We start from the raw sequence: 20,822 nt of genomic DNA on the forward strand, positions 1-20,822 counted from the left end.
TCGCAGGGACATTCAATCTATGAAAAAAACCGCGACTTATAGTCCGGAAAATACGGTATATATGCTTTTGTCAAGTTAAGTTCAGCAGTGACATAAAAATCATAAAACAACATAAAAACCACTCTTGTTTTGGATCATTTAACTACAAAACCTGAAAATGTTCTCCCCAGTTTTTCTACACTCATTTTATGTTCTAAGCATCACATTTGGAATTTGAAAGGGGAGGAGTTACTCAGACCAGCTCTCTTTTTCAGTCAATGGCCCCGCCCACAACTCAGAGGCAAATTTCTAATGAACTACTGCCACTCTACTGCGAAAACTTTGTCTGAGAAAACGACAGAGATTTTTTAAATTGTGGATAAAAACAGCATAATCATAATTAAACGACCACTAGGAACGCATTAAAAATAGATCAAAAAGATGATCGGAGTGGGACTTTAAACGGAGCCTTCCGTTTTTATGTCCCATGCATTTTAGTCTAAATTCCTCAGTATTCCAGTCAAATGTGTTTGAAAACGTTCTCAAGCTGTGAACAATCTATTATTTGTAAATGAACGAGGCTTGATAACTGTCCTGGTTTGATCAACACTCAGTCAAAAGATTAATTACACACGCAAAACTGAAAAGCAAACAACTATTATGCTTCTGTAATTAGGCACAAGCTGTGCAGAGACATGAAAACACCAAGGAGAATGTAATCTAATGTATCACTGTAGCCGTCAGCTGAGTCCTTTATCCTGAGATAAAAAATGGGAAAGATGGACATGTCAGTGAATATAGAGTTCAAAACTGACAGTCATTTTGGTAAATCTTGAATTGTCGTTCTCTTTTTGGTATAATAAACATCTAAAAACACAACATTTCATAAGCAGCATGATTAATTGCAAAATTTTGGATCATTTTTAGACAAAGTAAAAAAAAATGTTAGCCATTATTTTTGCTTTGGCTGATTTGATGTCAAAAATTCTGCTTCTCCTGGAGGGTGTTTTAGTTTGGCCACTAGGTGGAGTTTGTGCCATAGCAGTACTTTTTTTTTTCAAGAAGGATAAGCAAAGAATGAGCAAAAAAGAGCGTTTTAGATCACAAATGGTTACTTTATTTTATTTTTTTTTCCTTAAAAGAGTTTGGAAAACTAATGCTCGTGAGTATAAACACGTTCATTTAGTCAGCAATGTATGTTTACATCGACCCAGCGTTAGCATTAGACGTCCTATTATAAATTCCATGAAACCCTAGCATTAAGCTAGTGGACTTAATCTATATTTTCATGAATCGATTATTGATCTATTAAGCTTAAACTGATTCAAATCAATGACTCGATTTTATCAACCCAGCCCTAACTGTTTCTATGGGGACCATTCACACCGATCACAAAAAAAGATTTTCTATCAGATATAAATAACTGAATTGTAGATGTTAATAGACATCATTGGGTTTTTAGCTTCCTGGAACCAGCAGGTAATTCCTGTTTGGAACATATTTCATTTACATTTTGTTTAGAGTTCCCATTTGGGGATGGTTGGGGGCTCTTTTTTTGGTTGGCAGTTTAGTGGACCAATTGGATAAACTTTGTTCCACCCAATCAAACTTTTAGACCATTGTTGAGGTGTGGGATTTAAACTGCAGTCAGCATACCAGTCCATTTACAGGCACATTTTCAGCATTTGGAATGCCAATTATCCGTCCAGTGGGTATATGTCTACATACAGAAGAAGTGTCTTCGGGGTGTTTACTTGTCAAATGAAACAAAGTCCAGAATGTAATTCTTCTCATTTCAAAATTGTTCTTTAAAATTATTGCTTAGTTTTTGTCTCTCCACTTAAAGGTGGGGGGGTCTTTCTATAATCCATCATCATTAAATTTTTGTTCTTGACAGTCTCCAAAGAGCTGTGATCTCAACAAAAAAGCATAATTTTTCTCTTTTGAAAACAGCAGTGTTTTATCAGTATTTCTTGCAAGTGAAAACTCAACACTTTTTTGATTAGAACATACATACAACAATAATACCCACACTCCTGCCAAGACACAACTCAACAATGAAAAAAAATTGCATGATAAAATATTATGCCATCTGACAGCTTCCCCCTGCAGGTACAATTTAACAAGAACCTGAACAGCAGGCAACAGAAAAACAGCTTTAGAGGAGAATCTTCTCCTCCGACTCCATTTGTTTTTATATGCAGGGTTATTGTCTCAAGAGTACACACCAACTTTTATTTAAGAAAAACTTCAGAATACCACTTGACACATAAAGATAAAACTAAATTGTTTGGAGTTACATAACAATATATTATGTAGACCGATATTTTCTATATATTTTGAAAAAGAAAGGGGACAATATTTGATCTTTGACAGAATTATTTGATGCATGAAGCAGAGAGAAAAAACAAACAAACTGTAGAGAAACTCTGTACATTTAATAGATAATCAGAAAAAACGTGAACACAGCAACTACAACCATGAGTTTCTTATTTATCCTCCATATTTTAGGGTAATAAAAAAATGCAAACAACCTAATCACACCTGAGGCTGCCCACAATTTCACAAGAAAGCTCATCATAACTGAAATGAATGTTTTTCCAGCCAGAATTCAATTACCCTTGTCAGCCATAGTAATGAATAACAGCCAGTGCAAACTCAAATTCCACAATAGTTGCCAAAGGCAATGATGTTTTCCCAATGTTTGTTTTTGATGTTTTATTTTTGTTTTAAGTGATGATACTCCTTACGTTTTTTGTTTCTTTTTGTATAGCAGATTATAAAAGATTATTTTTTTGAGTATGTGCCTCAGCAGATAAAAACATTTTGTTTACTTTTATAGAATAATATCAGGCAATCTTCGGGTAAACTGAATGCTCCAATTGAAAGTGAAAATATTGGTTTAATTAGATTTGGGTAGAAAACTTTAGGTAGGTCTTGAGCAGCTTGAGGTACACAAGGACATGTTAGTACAAGTTGATGACTTAAACCCTGTACTTAACCATCCAAAAAGAGAAATGTGTGTTCTTTCTCTTGTAAAGTTACAACTAAAATGAGTGAAAAATAACCCTGACATTTTTGTTTTCATGGCTAAAAGTTTGAGTTTTTGAATATATGTTCTTGACTAAGGACAGTTATAAACCAAACTAACAATATCGAACATCAACCATAAGATTTTGGACAACAAAATGAAATTAAAGATTGACCATACTGACTGCAATTTATACCACCTAAATCAATAATGTTTCAAAAATGAACATCTGGGGAGAACAAAGTACAGGCAAAGTTTTGTTATCCATTTATCTACTTTTTCTTTTTAAACTAAGACATAAAATACATATTGGTGCTTGCTGGAGATTTTAATGACACATCCATTTATTTTATAAATCCACAGAATCTGTTTAATGGTCATATAGTTGCTGGAGCCTATCCCAGCTACTGCTGGGCAAAGGTGGGGTTCCCCCCTAAAGCAAGTTACAAGTCTGTTGCACAAACATCCAATCAAATACACTCAAATTCACACCCACGGGCAATTCAAACTCCTCTGTTAACAACGTTTGAACTATGAACTATGTTTTTGGATTGTGAAAGGAAGCCGGAGTCCCCTGAGAAAACCCACACATGCACAGGGAGAACATGCAAACTTCACATAGAAAAGACAAAGCCAGCATTTGAACCCGGGCCTACTAGCTGTGAGTCCAGAGGGCTAACCACTACATCACCGCCCAATCTGTTTTTAATAATACTGGAGGTAATAGAAAATCTTCCTGTTGCTGTATATTTGTAGTGACAGAGTCTTTTTCTGAACTTCCTCTGTACTCTGAGATTTATGTGCGAGTTTGAAATATTCAGTCCTCCTCTTGTTTTTCATTTATCTTTGGCGTCTGCTTTATATCTCGCAACACAAACGGGCAGAATGTTCTGCTGTGTAGGCTCTCCAAGGTCATGTAGGTACTACAAGGTCCACATTCATGCTGCAGTTCAAACACAATTAATAAGAGCGTCAGCACATCAACAGCTATTGAAAGTTTCCATTTCTTTCATCAAGTTTTTCATCTCTCTGAGCATTTCTAAACACCGTATTCCCTTTTCACTCAATACTTTTGACTGTCGACCAACAATATCTTGACACATTTTGTTTTCCTTTAACCCTTCCACTCTCTTTGGGGTCCAGATGACTCCAACCACATATTGATGTGTCATTCCTTCCATGACAAATGTGGACAAAGGTGGACAGGATTTTATATCTGCCATGGAAATTAGTGAAACTCAAAAATCAATGATTAAAAAAAGTTCAGTGCACTGTCTTGTGGGGTCCAGATGACCCCACTTTTAATGTAAATAAACCAAGGAGAGCGGAGGGGTTGATCAAATCCTACTGTCACTTGTAACGACTGCCCTGCTCAGTATCAATAAAAACTTACCAGTGAAATAACAGAGTTCAGGTACTGCAGGTGCCCTCATGAGGAGTTCGGAGAGGTACAGCTGATATTTAGAAAGGCTCCCCTCAGCAGAAAAGCCGACACCTTTGAGTAGATTGTGGTGGTATTTGTGGTTGCTCCATTTTGGAATCAATGACTGATGGGTTCAGTCCCGACATGAATGAAAAATGGAATTCCGCCAGCTTCAGGGTGCAAAGGATAAGACAGTCAATACAGATATGTGTCCGGGATGTAAACAACATCCTGTCAGTTTTTTTCTCCACCTTTATATCTGCCTCATCCTGTCCTTCGCTAATGACCAGCCTCTTTTCCTTCTCCTCCTCCCACTCACCTTATACTTATATAGTCTGGCTAATGGCCAAGAGATGATTATTTGGACAGGAAGGGTTTAGAAGGACTTCACCCTTTTAAGTTCCATCTCATTACGGGAGATTCTCAGTTTCCAAGTTCCTATATTGGAGAAGTCCAGTTTGGAGGAATTTAATGAGTTTTGGCGCTTTAACAAGTTAACTTAACAAGTGAGTGGAACCAACTGTTTTTTTGGGATAAAGACCAAAGTCTGCCACTGTTTTCATTTCCATAAACCACAAGAGAGAAGAGCAGGTGTGAGTGACTGTGCAATAGCAGTGCATGCTATCCTGTTCTGGAAACTAGATGGGGAAAAATCCCAAAGGAAGGCACAAACTTTGCCTGGAGGATTTCCTCTTTGCATGAATATTGACACAACTGTTGACCCCTGTGCACTGCCAAGAGGCTGTTGGAACAGCTTATTGTCCTACTATCACTCACAGACAGATCCGCTCAACTCCTGATCACTGAAACTTTCTTGAGCAGAATAAATCTTTTTTGTTTTGTTTTTTTGTGTTCAAGAGTACAATTTTCCATAAAAAGTAAGGTCAGATGATGGATGGAATTATGTGTAGCTATAATGGCTCTTATTAATAAATCAAGGAAAGAAAAAAAGGCTTAAGGAAACTGACCTAAAGTTTTTTCCCCATTTATCAAAATAGAAAATACATTATTTTGTTCTGACTTTATAACCATTCATAAAATTCTCAAACAACACTAAGTTCAGTCTTTTTTATTCAGAAATGTTACTGTCAGAGATATTTAAATAATTAGGAGGTAAATCAATGATAATTAGTTGTTTGCAGATCAGTCACATGCACTTCAAATATAAAGAAGGGTTTTAGTTTAAAGTAAAAGGAAACAATGACCAAAAATATGCCCATTCATGAAGATGGATGACTTTCAAGGGAGCTATTAGTGCACATTCTGTCTTTTAAATTCTCAAGGTTTTGAGTCTGGTAAACACATAGAACAAGTGTAGTATCTGTGGACATTTGGCTCAACCTTTTGGAATGTATTAATGGAATGTATTAATGTGTCAATTTTTTGAGTTAATAGAGATTAATTAGCACATTATTTGTTTTTAATACAAAAACAAACAAACAACCGAAGGTTCATCTGTTGAGTTGCATGAACCTTTTATTTGAACTCTAAAAACGGCTCTTACATTGCTCTTGTCAGGAGTCAGCGCTCTGTCTCCCCCTCTGGTCACTGGTGGAAGGAGTCTTAAGAGTCCCGAATACACTTCATATCCCAGCAACCCCAGCACACAGTTCCTGGATGTGTGCTGGTTATTTGCCAATCACTCGCAGGACACTTAAGCTCTGCTCAGAACCTAACTTATTGCGAAGTATTGTTTGTGCCACTATGCCTGCATTACTAAGCATTTCTATCTGGACCTGATCTTCTGTTTACCTGACCCTGATTTATCTCTGATTGCCTGCCGCGACCTTTGCCTGGACCCCGACAATTATAGTCTCTTCTTTGATGCTCTCATGCTCGTGATTGACCTTTGCCCGTCTGAACTCGTCTGAACCTGATTGAGCTTTAGCTTTGGACTTTTAGCTGGGCTTCATTCCCGTCTGAACTAATAAACCTGCAGCATGTGGAACCAGCTGTCTGCCCGTTGCACTTAGTGATGTCAAGTCTTGGGGACTTGATGTCATCAACTGTTTGTGTACGTGGCATATGCCTATGGACGTGTATTATTTAGTCAATGCATGCGCCATGTTGCTGCTGTGATGTACTCAATGTGCAACTTTGTAGTACTTCACAGAACCAACCAAACACCACCCCACAATGCCACATATATGATCTTTATGTAAGGGATAAAGCCCGACGAGGTGTTTGTTATCATAAATTAATGGGGTACGTGGAGGGCTGATTGGATGGGATCGTAAACTGTGGAATGAGGTTTGTCAACATGGATTATGCGATTAATCAGACATTTGTAATCAATAATGCATCAAATCAGAGCACCGGATGTTTTGTTCTTGTTGTTTTTTTGTTTTTGTTTTTTTTTAATTTGTCGAGATTGAAAGAAATATGACTTGTTGGTGCAAAAGTAAAGGTTGGAAGTCTGTTATATTAGAAAACTTCATAAAGTCAGTTTTTTATGATATTGTTTTATATCATTCATATTTAAATATATCAACTTCTTTGTTGGTCCTCAAAGCCTTAAGTCTCTGCTTTAAGCTTAAAATACACAAATATAGAAGGTATGGAAGTGTCATCACAGGCTGCTTTCATCACATATTTAATCGTGTAATATTCTATTGATTTCAACATGAAAGTTGAATGATCTTTGTTTAGACTGATCTTCTGACTCACTGGATCCATTACCATTGACATTAGGCATGGACTGTGTAGCAGATGTGAGTGCATGCTGGGTTATAGTGATACCTTAAGTAATGCTTCACTCTTTTAAGAACAAATGTTAATATATTTAACTTTTTTTTAGGTGGCATAAGGATATATCTTTATTGACACGTCATTAAATTTTAGTTACTGATTCTAAATAAATTAAGCATTTTGATATAATGATTCCTGACATTATATTTAAGTGAAGTAATGTTAGATAACCAGAATTTAAGACACCTGTGGTCTACTGGTGGAGCAGTAGGACTAAGCTAAAGCTATCAGCCAATATAGTCGGGTAAACAAAGTCATGTGATTTTGATTGCGTCAATGGTTATGACGCTAACCTCCAAATCTCTATCTGGTTGTTTGGTTGTTTTGTAGTGATTTGTAGCTGACGAACAAAATGGCTTCTAGAGCCAACTCTTTCACAGGAACAATCAGGATCAGCTAGTGTGTGGGAGTATTTATTTATTCCATTCAGACAGCACACAGACTGACTCACACTGGGAGAAAAAAATAAACGGAGACCAGAAAACTGCTACAGACGTAAAAAAGGTGTAGAGATAAAAAGTCTGACACAGGTGATGACACGCAGATTGTAATTACAGATAGAATAACTCAGAGAAAGAAATGTCCAAACGGGAAGGGATAACTATGCTTTCCTGTTGGTAGAGCTAAAATGGATATATATGTAAAGGCTCTTAAAAAGTTTAGTGATCTGTCAGCTTAGTTTAGGAAAAAAAAGTGCAATACAGAGGGTAATATATAAGAATTATATTAAGTTTATAACTGCTTAATAAACGACAAAAGAAATCAGATCTGAACCTCAAAGCTGCAACTTGATTTTACTGCATTTTTGTACAAGAATTAGTGTTATTCCAATATGAACTCTGTGTTTTGGGTCTGTGACTGTAAAGTGCTTTGGGCCTTCAAGGAAGGTAGAAAAGCGCTGTACAAGTATACGCTATTTACCATTTGTTTGTGTATGCCCACATTGTATTTGGTCTTTGGAATAATTTAGTTGCAAAACAAAAACAAGATATTTTTGTCAAAAATTTAACCTAATATTTCAAATTTCTTTGTCTATAATTCTTGTTATAATAGGATGTTTTAAACATATAAATTTTTTATATTGTGTATTTTAATAATTCATTTTACTAACTCTTTTTAACAAGAAAAACATTTAGTTAACTTAAAAAAATGGAATGAGTCTGATACCCATCGCTTTATTTCCAACACGAATGTGCACTTTTGAAGAGAAATCTAAAGTGTCAAACATTTTCAGGATCATAAAGGGGAGTAGAAATGTCATAATTTTTAGGAAAAAAAAACAAACTTTTTAGGGAATTAGACAGAGATTATAAACAAAATGTTTAGTTCTTGAAGCGAAGACACAAAATCAAATAATTAGAACACTTTTGTGAAACAATTTCTACCACGAAAATGGATTGTAGAGTCAGAAAACAGGAGAGTGAGATCAGTCACTTTTAATTCACAGAGAACAAACAGAATTCTTCATTTTCCCACAGATTGACCTTTTGAGACACACTTTGTAAAATGTTCCCCAAACAGACAAATCATAGATTACTTGATAATTAAACTCGTGGAAGACAAACATACTAAAACACTGCAGAAAAGTCTAAAGAGTAAAAGTGTGAAGTGAGAAAATGGGTATAACTGAGCGAGAGGAGCAGAAAGGAGGCAGGGAGGGAGGAAGAGAGGCTGAGTCTCAGACAGAGCATTCATTATCACCTGACTGACCTGCATATTGCTCTGTGAGAGAGTAATTGGGAAGGACACACTCATCGGCCAAAGCCCAGCATTAAAGGGGCTTTTCATTTCACCCTCTCTCCTCTTTCTCCAAAGCAATCTCTAAGTGTTTTACTTCTTTTAATTTGAATCATCACAAAATGTTCCTTAGATTCCATTGTTTCCAAAAACACAATTACGGATAGTTAGTGAAACATAGTGATCTTATGGGTAATTTACTGCAGAAGGAATAGTATGATTATGTAAAACCTAATTATCCATTGAGTGAAAATGATTACCTTTCTTCATTGTTTTGTTCAGTGGCATAAAACGCCATATTTGGAAGCGGAGTCGTAGCCAGACAGGACGGAGACCCAATAAAAAGACTGTATGTAGTGACATCAAGAGGGTATTAAGTTTACCGTGAGCGCGTTGATGGTTAATGATAGCTGCATGTGCATAAGACACACAGTTACAATCCCAGCAAATGAAAGCCTGGTTAAAATAGAGCTAACAGGTGAGTAAAATACGTCAGTAATTGAAGAAATAACATCAACAAAAAATGTGGTTGATTTTATCTCCAAATGTTTGTGTGACTGCAGTTTAGCACAGACTCTCACCCACTTCACCCTTAGTTTGCGTGTTGTATGGGTGTATGCTATGACCTGTCGCCTGCAGCATGCCCGTAGAAAAAATAAATGTGCATGGACATTTTCACTCTATGGGCTCACTGAGGAGTCCACAACCTCGCCAACAGCCCAGACGTCAATGATCATATTTGACTGTGTTACTCGTATTGTATAGCAAGTATGGCAGACCGGGGTTGGTTGTTAAAATGACGTAATGTTTACAACACGGTGAAAACAGCAGAAAATACGTTTTATGAATACACTTTACCCCCACTCACTTGATTTTCGGTTTGAACTGGACTGGATGCAGTGTGAGTGCCTCTCGCACTTTTCTAGTCACGTAAAGACTCCGGTGTCCGCATCAGACCCAGACCGGATACAGAGTGAGCCCGGGCTCCCATGGCAAGCATTACAGCTCAGGTGCGACACGAGAGCGGTCTAGCTACGGCAGATGACTTCCATTGGCTGTGGGATAGCTGCAGACAAAGGCTCTATACTGCCAACCTCGCAAAACTCTGACTTCATGTAGGTTTACGTGATAACCCGCCATTTATTACAATTTAAGTCGTTAATAGCCCCAACTTCACAAAAAAGTTCTCCAATAAAACTTTTAACCCAACAAAACGGATTCAGAGTGGATTCAGTCTAACTTGAAAAGTTACGTAAAGACTTCGGTGGTCGCATCGGAGCCGCAACACTAGCCGTGGGAGCCCGGGGTCAAGGTATGCACTCTAATTAAGAGGTTCAGACTTCTTACCTGTGATTCGACTATCTCTGTAGTCCTTGTACATTCTACAGCAGAAGCCTCACCAGATGCAAATTCCCCTTTTCTGTTCCTTTGGAAAATCTGTGTAAAACAAAATGAAACGTTACAAAGATACGCTCATCAAATGATAGTTTTCATGTAATCTCTAATTTCGATGGATGGAACTCATTGAGAGTCAGCAACTGGGAGGGCGAGCAGAAGCGTGTTGTCTTCAAGTGAGAAAGAAGAAAAACAGGAAAAAAAATCAGCACATCCTCCACTTCTTTAAGCCACAATCTCCCTGCTTTCCCTCCTTTGTGCATCAAAAGCTAATCTGGACTAAAGAGAATTCTAGGGAAGTGGTGGGTCCCATTGACTGTGCTATTAACACTCTGCAAAAATCCGCATAAAAAAAACGAATAGACCGCCAGAAGGTTGCTCAGAGAATTCAGTAATGCCTTTCACCACACCCAAACGCGACCCCAAGGGTGCAGAGATGGACAAAGTAATTGGCTTTCGCCCGCTATGATAATCTTCTTCAGTGATGCTGTGCCAACACAATCTCAGACCACTGAGAAGGTCACAGTCGCACAAGGTCACACCCAAACCTCCATCCACACTGCTGACAGCAGCACCTGAATTCTTATAGGAAAACTTTACTCAGGATTTTACCTTTGGCTCAGAGGTTTTCAGTCTTCTTTCTTAAACTCGGGAAGTAAGATGCAAACACCTACAAATATTGAACCCATTAAAGAAGCTTAAAGAATTAACTTTTTCATGTAGAAACAAAGGACAGATCAATACCACACATAAATACTTACAGCTCCAATCATATTTACACACAAACAGATAAGACTGTGTCTTATTCAGCATAATGCAGGCTTGGTGGATTTTAGTTATCTGCTTCTGTTATTCTTTAGTTGACATGTCAGATAGACAAGATTACTATCACTAGTCCTGTCGCTTAGGCTGATGTATACTATAAGTGACAAGCGCAATTGGCACACATGACAGCACTCAATTTTCTTTTTTGCAAATCAATCACCATGAAGATCATTGCAATTTTTTTTTTTTTCAAATTTGGATCCACCCTGAAAACCTCAAGCAGACAGACCCCCCCCAACAGCTGCAGAAACCGAAAATATGAGACACAGGTGACAGAAATAACAGGGCTTTACATAGTATATAAAGTGCTTTTTAACAAAGTTAAAGTTTTGCACAGTAAATAATAAGGTTTGGTTTAAAAAAAAATAAAAAAAAAAGATTGATAAAACTTGAAATCATCCTACCCAGAATCTTACGCTGAAATCCACAAATTGTTTCATTATGACACTTTCTTGTATTTTTTACAGGCAACAATCACTTTCAGAAAGTTGCTATAGATTTTGTTCATTCTATAGCTATATCCATTATACGACCATGGCTGTGAATCTACAGCAGAAGAAGGATTATTTGACCTTGGACATTTCACTTCATTTGGATTCCTAAAGTGTGATTTATGTAAAAAAATAAAAATAAAAAAAACCCTTTCTAATCAACACATACGTTTGATTATTGATACTTGATTAATGTTAATGACTTTTCTATTGAAAATACTTCAATGACTTTTCTAATGAAAATGATTTATACATAATTTTAAATTTGTGTTACCTGATTTTTTTTCCATTAAAAAAACAGCATAAATTCTATGACACTTGCTTTACATCAATGACATTTCCAATGGAAAATAAACTGCATAAAAAGGCAATCTCTTAATGTCTAGTTATGTAGTTCGTGTTTGATAGGTCTATGGATGTAAACTTCTGATTGATTTTATTGCACATTAATTATATTTTTTTCTTGATTGCTAGTTATACAAATAAACCATTTCTAATATAATAATCTAATCTAATTATTTTACTGATGAAAACGGCTTGATGGCTCAGTTGGCTGTGTGCAAAACATGACGCGTGAGAAAATACTTTTTTTTTTTTTCCCAGAGGGCGCGATGAGCTTAATCTAGAGTGGGTCCCTAGTAGTGCTGGGCGATATGACGATACATATAATGTATACAAAAGGAAAGTGTCTGTCGTCCCATTTCTCTTCTATCATTTGTATAGTTATAGTTAGTTATTTGATAATGATATGCAAAAAGTTGAACAGCATGAGTTAAGTGTGTGGGTTTTTTTTTTTTTTACCGAATAAAACTGGATGTAATGGAACACTGAAAACTTCATGAAATCAAACAGTAAATTTAGTCGTAATCTGAAATAAAATTGATTCCGATATACTCAAACAGCACAGATTAAAAACCCTACAAATGTATTAAAAACGAAACTGATTATACACTTAATCGGAAACAATATAGTTTGTGTAATCGTCCTTACAAAAGCTGTAACTGAAATGACTAAAGGCTCTACTGCTCCAAGATGAACACAGTTTCATTTCTAAAAAAAAAATACTTGGCTGCAGGATGAACTCTTCGACACAAAGAGCAGTATCCCCTGTGGAGAACATGACTGGAAGACAAAGTAAAAAGAAACTCAAATGAAAAAAAAAAGTGAGTGTTATCGGAACAACTGAATGGAACAAAAAGAAAGACGTTGCACAGAAGCAAACTGTACATACTTAAGGCACTGGAGACTGACAAACAAACACTCACAACCTCAGTTAATGGCCTAAAAAGGTTCACTGGAAACTCAAACGCCAGGAGACTTGGAAGAATGTTCCAACTAAAGTGGAGGGTAAAAGGATGAGAAGTGATCCAGCCCGGGATGAGACAGAACAATACTGTAAATATATGTGGAAGGAAGAGAGAACACATCGCACAAAGAATCCCAGTGGAACATGCACACAAAACCAAATAACACTGTTTCTTGAAAACAAACACAAAATTGGAAGTTCTACAAAAAAACTTGAGATCTAAGGCATCAAAACTTAAAGTTCAGTTTTATCCATTTACTGTATAAGAGAACTGGACAAAGTGAGCGGGCCGTCATCCATAGAAAATGTTTACATCCGGCTCCAACCCGATGAAGTCAATTCATTACCTGTTTTTTTCTTTTTTTTTTTTGCGATAAGGACATCGACATGATGAAGCCAGATGATGTTATCTAGTCAGTCTAAGTCAGGGGTCGCCAACCTTTAACAGTAAACCTGGAAGGTGCTGCATAGTCTTACTTTAGCCTCTAAGAAATGTGGATTTGCATTCATGGCCTTCTTTTTTTTTAATAATAAATATGAATTATGTCTATTTTGGCACAAATAAAAGCAAAACTACAAAAACAACCTAGCGTCTTTTAAAATGTGAGTTTTACTTTATTTTATTTTTTACGTTTGACAGAAACTCAAACCACCTATTTTCAAAATAAAAGGCACTCTGTGTCAAGCAGGATCATCTCAGTGAAGCTCTGGACAGCTGGTAACCAGTGATGTGCAGCACAAGATAATATGTGCTTTTAACCAATAAAAGGTTCAACTTTTTACCAAAGTTTTGCTTTGCATATAAAATCTGTGCATTCTGGAGTTAGCATTGAGCAAACAAAACATGTTCATGTCAACAGGGTACAAACCGTCATAGTTTATCATCTATGTTCACCTCAGCCATCAATTTATAAATGTAACTAATCTAAATTAAATAAAAGCTAATTAACTCATCCTTACTTTAAAAAATTACTATTTTGTTTTACTTTCCCTTTTTGTTGTTGTTTTTCTTTTTCTTTTTTGTTGAAGTTAATCTCAACTACAAGGGTTTTAAACAATAAAAAAACAATAAAACTGACGTTATAGACATTTCGTTTATTTGGGTCTCTTTTGGGAAGCTGCAAGGAAGTTAGTGGAGAAAGACAGTGATGCATGAACTTAACTGTTAGAAAGTAAAAGAGTCTATGAATACATTGCAAAATATTTGTATTTTAAATGCTTTAAAAAAGTGGTTTTATTCAAATGTATTCTAAAATACAAACTTTTGTGGTCTATTCAGCCTTTAAACAGACATCCACCAAGCAGTAAGAACACGTGGCTCTCTGTGCAGCATGAATCACATGGTTTATTTCATAATAAAAGCTTAAATAAATCTGTCCGAGTCCATGGAGCATTGTGCATTCTATCCAGCACTGTGCAAATCTGTGCATACTGCATTAGGCTATGCATCATGCTACTTTAAACCTCCATTATGGGAGCAGTAGAAAGAGAGAAGCCAACTGAAGGTGCAGTCGGGGAGACATAGTTACAGTTCAAGTTTAAATTTAGTTTAAGGAAGGAATAGTCAAGTAGTGAGAGGCAAATTCATCAAGCTTTATGTCGACAATCTATGTAAACCCACAAAATCTGATAACTGAGAGTAATCAGCAATAAGATGGAAAAGTGTGAAAATGTTCATGTCTGTCTGATAAAAGTGTAGATACTGTGTTACCAAGGAGTTATACAGCTGGAGACATGCTGGGAAGTATCGCGTTTTTGAGGAGAAATTTAGATCTGTTAATGTGATAGGTCATTATAGGGAAACAGATGTTTGCAGTTTAAGAACCAAATTAGTCTGTTCACATGTCACTTACAGAAACTGATAGCTCGTGACATCAGATAATGATCGCATATCTACTAAGCATGTTAACAAATGTATTGTCCCTGTGCTATAATGTAAATTAAATGGATTACATTATATTTAAAAATATTTTATAAAAGTTAATTGTTGTCGGGGAGGGGGGGTTGTTTTTTGGTCTTTTTCTCTGGTTTTCATATTTGTTTATTCGATGGCACCCAGATGGGTAGGAACGGTAGAAAAAAAAAAAAAAAAAGACCCAGGAAACAGTCAACAGAAAAAGGGGGGCAATGAGGGGAGAAAGTTGACAGGAAAATGGTTTAAGGTCAAAACAGGAAGAGGAGAGGCCACGTCACAAAGATGAAACTGAAACAGCTCCGAGTACAGTGATGCAGAACGTTTTACTGTTGGCTTTTGCTACATATCAGCAGGCCTTTTATAGCCGGAATGAACAGTGTCAAATCTGTATTCAGAGTTTACATTCAATTAAGACTAACTTTTTTTTTTTTTTTGTCTTTTACAGTTGTCTTAGTTTGACAGAAAAACTGCATGGCAACAGAATGGAACAGTGGGGCTATATTAGGAATCATTCTCTGTAGCATGTCACTGTACTTTGTCTTGACAAAAAAAAAAAAAGCAAGCAACAACCTGTTATTTGAGTAATGGGGGGAAAACCATAAACAACCAGAAAGCAAAATCAAAGCCAACAAAAAAACACACAAGCTCACACATGAAGACAGAAAATGAGTCTACTTAGCCATCATCAAGATGACATTAAGATAACTTTGGTGGAAAATAATGACAGCAATTTTAATTTGAGGAAAACAGAAAGCTCCCCATGTGTGCAAAGGAAATCAGATATAAAGATCCTAAGTGGTCACCATTTCATCCCCTGGGAGTAAACCCGGCTTGGGTCGGGGGATGTTTGCGGGGGGTTAAAATAGGAACATAGTTTATAAATACACAAAACCTCAAATGAAAGAAAAACTTAATTAGTGTGCTGGTAAAAAAAAAACAAAAAAAAAAAACAAAATAAAACAAAAGGGAGTTGGAACCTTGGCCAAAAATAAAATAAGTCAGGGAGACTGCTGACCCAGCCATGTCGACCGTCGAAGTCAGTAGCTCCCTGCTAACGGCTGCCTAACTAATAAAAAACAAATAAAGTCCGCAAATCAGAACTACCAAGGTCCAACCCCAAAGTAACATAACAAAACCCAGCAATCTAAGATTGCTAAGGACAAAGAGGGTAAAAGAAGAGAAAACAAAACAGTGCGCTCTCTTGTGGGATCCAGATGATCCCACTTTCAATGTAAACATGTCCAGGATTGCAAAAGGGTTAAGACACTCACTTTCCCTCCTTGTATCTGGAATCAACAATCAAGCAGTCTGGCGGCGTGTAACACCATGGAAGCTGCATGTGGAAGCTTTGTTTGCAAATGGATCGGATGAGCGAGGGGCAGAACAGACGCAAGAACAGGTAATTCCAACATACCGTGCTTGTTTGCATAGAGATGTGACTTTCATGAACGAATCTATTATTTTGAACGGTCTTAGAAATGCTGAGCTCATCTATTCAGATGCTCATTTCAGAGAAGTTGTGAACACGCGATTGATTAATGCAAGTACTTCCATGAAGTATGGGCCGTGGTAAAATCTTCTCGGGTTGACCGGTCCATAGCCACAAAAAGGTTGGGGACCACTGGTCTAAGACATGACCAATATATGTGTCGATGATTCCCTTCCTGACTCCCACATTGTCTCGAACAAGGTTGTGGTGTTTTTAGTTGTTTATTTGTGATTTGGGGCAAAACAAAATAATGTGTAACCTTGTTTGCAACTTGTAAAAAAAAGAGTGAAATTTTGACAGAGTGCTATCAAAATCGCTTCAACCTTAGTAAGCACAACTACAATTCTTCAATGTTTAAACCACACCAACATTTATTTTTGATAAATACCCTATAGAATGGAAGATACAGTAATCTGTCAAAGTCATGAAACAAAAACTGTTTACTAAAGTGGTTTTGATTGGGAACCCTAATGACTGCAATAGGCCTGTAAGTGAGTTTTACAGACAGGCCTTTGAAGGTAAACCAAAGTCAATCAACAATTTGATCCACATCAAGTTGCCCAACCAATCCAATTGAAAACATGAATACAAAAAAACTGGCAGCAAGAACAGCGATTCAGACTTATTGTGACCATGTCTCCTATAAATAGAAAACATATTGCTTCTTGTTAAAGGAAAATCTAACTTGGGCTGTTTGTCATAATGCAACAAGACTATCAAGAAAACCTAAGTAGCTGCTTGAAAGTGTCACTTCTCGAAATGTTCCTCGTGCATCCCTTCATAAAGATATTTAATCATTCTGGTGAAGTGTTTCCTTAGCCTGTGGATACATACATACATTTTCATTTGTACTCTTACAGACAGTTGCAAGCATTTATCTCTCTGACAAATGCAAAGGGCAAGACAGTCCTAGTCTGGCAAGGATTAGAGGATCCCCTCAGTGAGAAAAGAATTATACAAGTCAACTGGACTCTATATAGTGATGGAAAACTGAGATATTCCATAAAAATCCTGATAGGTTCATTCATCATCTGTCGCCAAAGCAAGAAAACAGCAGCCAGGGTTGAAATGGACCAAATCGCTCTTTGAAACAATTCGCAGACTTTGATCAATCAAAGCATCTTCACAAAGACTGATGGGTACTGCAGTCATAGCTCTCCTCTGTCTTTCCTGCCCTTAGAATGCCCCTCAGCTGGGATACTTATCTTTGAGATGAGATCCTATTGTCCACAAGAAAGTAACAAACAGTGAACTTGCGTCAGTTTTACAATCAACAAAGGTCCACAACAAAAAAATACAAACTTAGATTAGACCCAAAAGTGTATCTACATATATCTTTATAGTTTGCAGGATTTTTAGTTTGCCTTTTGACGGGACCGCTTAGGTGTGGCAAAAAGATCCATCCCTATCCTCTCCATGGTGTATCCTAGTACATTTTGTTTCATATATTACTGTCACTGTATTGTCAACTCGAACAAATACGAAATACATTGTTAAAGTCGCATAACTATCATCTTTTGATCTATTTTTAAAGATTTTGAAAAAATATCAAATAATCAATTATTTCAAATCCCACTCTAGTCACAATCTGTCAGCTTCCCTGATACACCCACCAACTCATCACCTCTTTTACTATTTTAACACATCATTGAAAGCTTATCTGTCACACCAAGACTTGATAAATGTTTTGGTGTTATAAAGATGTCTGCCTGGTGTTTGCATGGTTAAAGCAAAGCGAAAACCCAGATATAGTATGTGGTTTTCCATCTATGTCGAAGATATTACTGTTTCAAAACATTTACCAAGAACCAAAATCTGGACTGGACCCAATAGTTTGATGCACTTGACTACCAGGTACAAAAATATACAATTTTTCGCCCTAAATTCTATTCTATGGTTAATGTTTTTAAAGACCAAATTTACCGGATTTTTTTGTTTTTCTAATCATTAAGGAGTATCAAAATGAGCTCCAGTAGACTTGTGATCACAAAAGGCACACAGAGGACAGATGTATTGTTTTTTTGTTGTTGTTGTTAATATGCTATAGTTTTCAATTTTGCAATTATGAAACATCAATCTGTGAAAAGTGCTATAGAAATAGTTCACTTACTTACTTAATTATTTGCCATTGCCAAAAATAGATGAAGCTGCTTCTGCTGTTTAATATGTTTCTAACAAAAACTTCATTAGAAGTTTACCCAGAAAAGTGCATTTTAGTATCCGAGTATCCAACTGACCTCAAAGACCTAAAAGACACATTTTTGGTGTTTGGTTTTTTGATGTTTACACAACGTGAGAGTAAAAAAAAATATTGCATTTCATGTTCGTAGTGGTTCAAAGAGTTCTACAATTATTTCTCAAGCAAATCTAAACTATACAAATAAATAAACATAATTAAAGGAAAATAGTATGGCAGACCAAACATACACATTTTATACAGACACATGGGGCAGTGCTTGTTAATAAGCCCTTGCTGAAATGTTTGAAGAGATGACAGTCTGTCAAATCTTATTACACAAGTACAAACAGCTTGCTGCAAAGATTGAAGCACTACTGTGCATCAATATGTGTGACCATCATATAAAAAAGCAAAAGCATTCATTTTAAACTAAAGGAAAAGCAGCCAATAAAAAACTAAATCTGCGCTCCCCGTAGAGTATCCATCATTATGTTCTTTTATGTATGCAGTCATTTTGTAAAAACTGAAAATGGCTGACGAAAGTGGAATGAAAATAAAGTATTTTTTAAAATAAATGGCCTTTGTAACATTTCATCAGTCTGAACTGACATTTTTATAGTTGTTTGTCATGACTCATAGTTTTCTAAAACATCTATTATTCACAAAGTCACAACTAAAAACTCTCACCAAACAAGATAGAGATCAAATAACTAGGAAAAAGGAAACACAAAAGAAGCAGCATGAAATCAAAGTAAGGCAGGCATATAGTGACCAAAGTGATAGTTGGACCCAAGTGTAGAAAAATTGCACAAAAATAAATGAAGAGAACAAAAAAGGGGGCACTAATGCCTTAGTGTGAGGAAACCAGGAAAAGAAGCAACTTCTCATGTTGAAAATTGTCTTGGTGTTTCCTAAAGACCCAACCCGATCATCTCTTGATCTATTGTTAAAGCACTCCCAGTGGTCCTTGCAATGATTATGCAGAAGAAAAAAATACTGTTGATTTCTAAGACAAAGTACACGCAGAGCAGCAGCAGTTCATTAGAAAGCCCTCCCCTATTTATGTGTTCTCCCACTAGCTTACAGCCCTTTAACTACACCAGGCCGACATTAGCGGTGCAACAAAAACGATGAGCAACATTGGAGCTATCCAGTCGTACGGTTTTAAGCAAAATTCCAGTTCAGACGAGGAAAACAAAGACATACACCGATTAGCCATCCAATGGGAAAAACCATTATACGCTAGCATCAAGCTAGTGGACATTAGCATTATGCGTTAGATCGATCTCTACTTTTATGGATCGATTACTGATCTATTAAGCTTAGATCGATTCATATCGATTGTTTTTACCAACCCAGCTCTAAAAATAACCTCTTTTTCAGATAGCATTTTTTCCATCTACTCCTAATTCACAATGATTTAGTAATGAAGAAATACAGAGTTAAAATTTCAACCTTAATTTTCTGAATCTTCTCCTCCATAATTAGAAAACACCACAAGAACATGTCAAACATAGGTCTTAAACTTTGAGAGTTTGGTTCCCTCCAAGTGTAACCAAGAAGAAACCTGACTGGAAAGTTCTATGAACACGGCCCTGCTACGGTGATCAGAAACTACTGCCCAAAGAGCCTTCATAGAAATTATCCATGTGATACTTGCAGTAGTTTTCTGTAGTTAGCTTTAGTGCCATCCAAACACTGACAATTCTGTTTTATACAGCAGAGTATGTCACAAACAGAGCACAGAGGGTGTATAACCAGAAGAAAACCCCTATTTCTGACCCTTTCAGCACTTACAGTAAATTGTTTTCTACACATTTGCAGTCAAGATATGCAGGTCAAAATGGACAAATACCAAATTGTATCTGTTATTGCCAACCAATTTATCTTGCTGTTGCTTTTATTTCAAGAGTCTGAATCCAGCCTTCACAGTAGGACCTGTTTACACTGGTGTCAGCAGTGCAAACAGTGGAACATGCAACAAATGCCAGTTGAAAAATGGGCAGCCACGGAAAATGGGAAGCCATTTCTGTGACCAGGCTGGTTATGTGCATGAGGAAGAGGTACAAAGCTGTTGTGGCTGTGAATTGATCTTTCACAGTTTACTGAGGCTCCTGATTGTTGGATGAGTTGAACTGGATAAAAACAAATCCTGTTGTTTTCTAACTACAATCATTCAATCCACCAAACAGCAAACAAAGGTAAAAGGCAGAAAGAGCTGTTAAGCATTTCCCAAACTTTTTACTACACAGAGCTCTGTTACATTCAACAAATGTAACAGATGTATGTTCCTTTCAAATGTGG

At 36.6% G+C, this 20,822-nt stretch overlaps 1 protein-coding gene across 2 annotated transcripts in view; it reads right to left on the minus strand.

The window, feature by feature from the left end:
• enox2 (ecto-NOX disulfide-thiol exchanger 2) overlaps positions 1-20,822 on the minus strand; it is a 204,314-nt gene that overhangs the window by 147,170 nt on the left and 36,322 nt on the right. The window contains exons 1-2 of one of the 2 annotated variants that reach the window (XM_036214036.1): positions 10,926-11,668; positions 10,266-10,355 (exon numbers count right to left, since the gene is read on the minus strand). In XM_036214036.1, coding sequence (XP_036069929.1) covers positions 10,266-10,299 — 34 coding nt within the window. In that variant the 5' untranslated portion in view covers positions 10,300-10,355; positions 10,926-11,668. Of the gene's footprint in view, positions 1-10,265; positions 10,356-10,925; positions 11,669-20,822 lie in introns of those variants that run through there. The other variant, XM_024283495.2, reaches the window with a different exon arrangement.

This window comes from Oryzias melastigma, linkage group LG10 (genome assembly GCF_002922805.2).
Source record: "Oryzias melastigma strain HK-1 linkage group LG10, ASM292280v2, whole genome shotgun sequence".
Taxonomy (NCBI): Eukaryota; Metazoa; Chordata; class Actinopteri; order Beloniformes; family Adrianichthyidae; genus Oryzias; species Oryzias melastigma.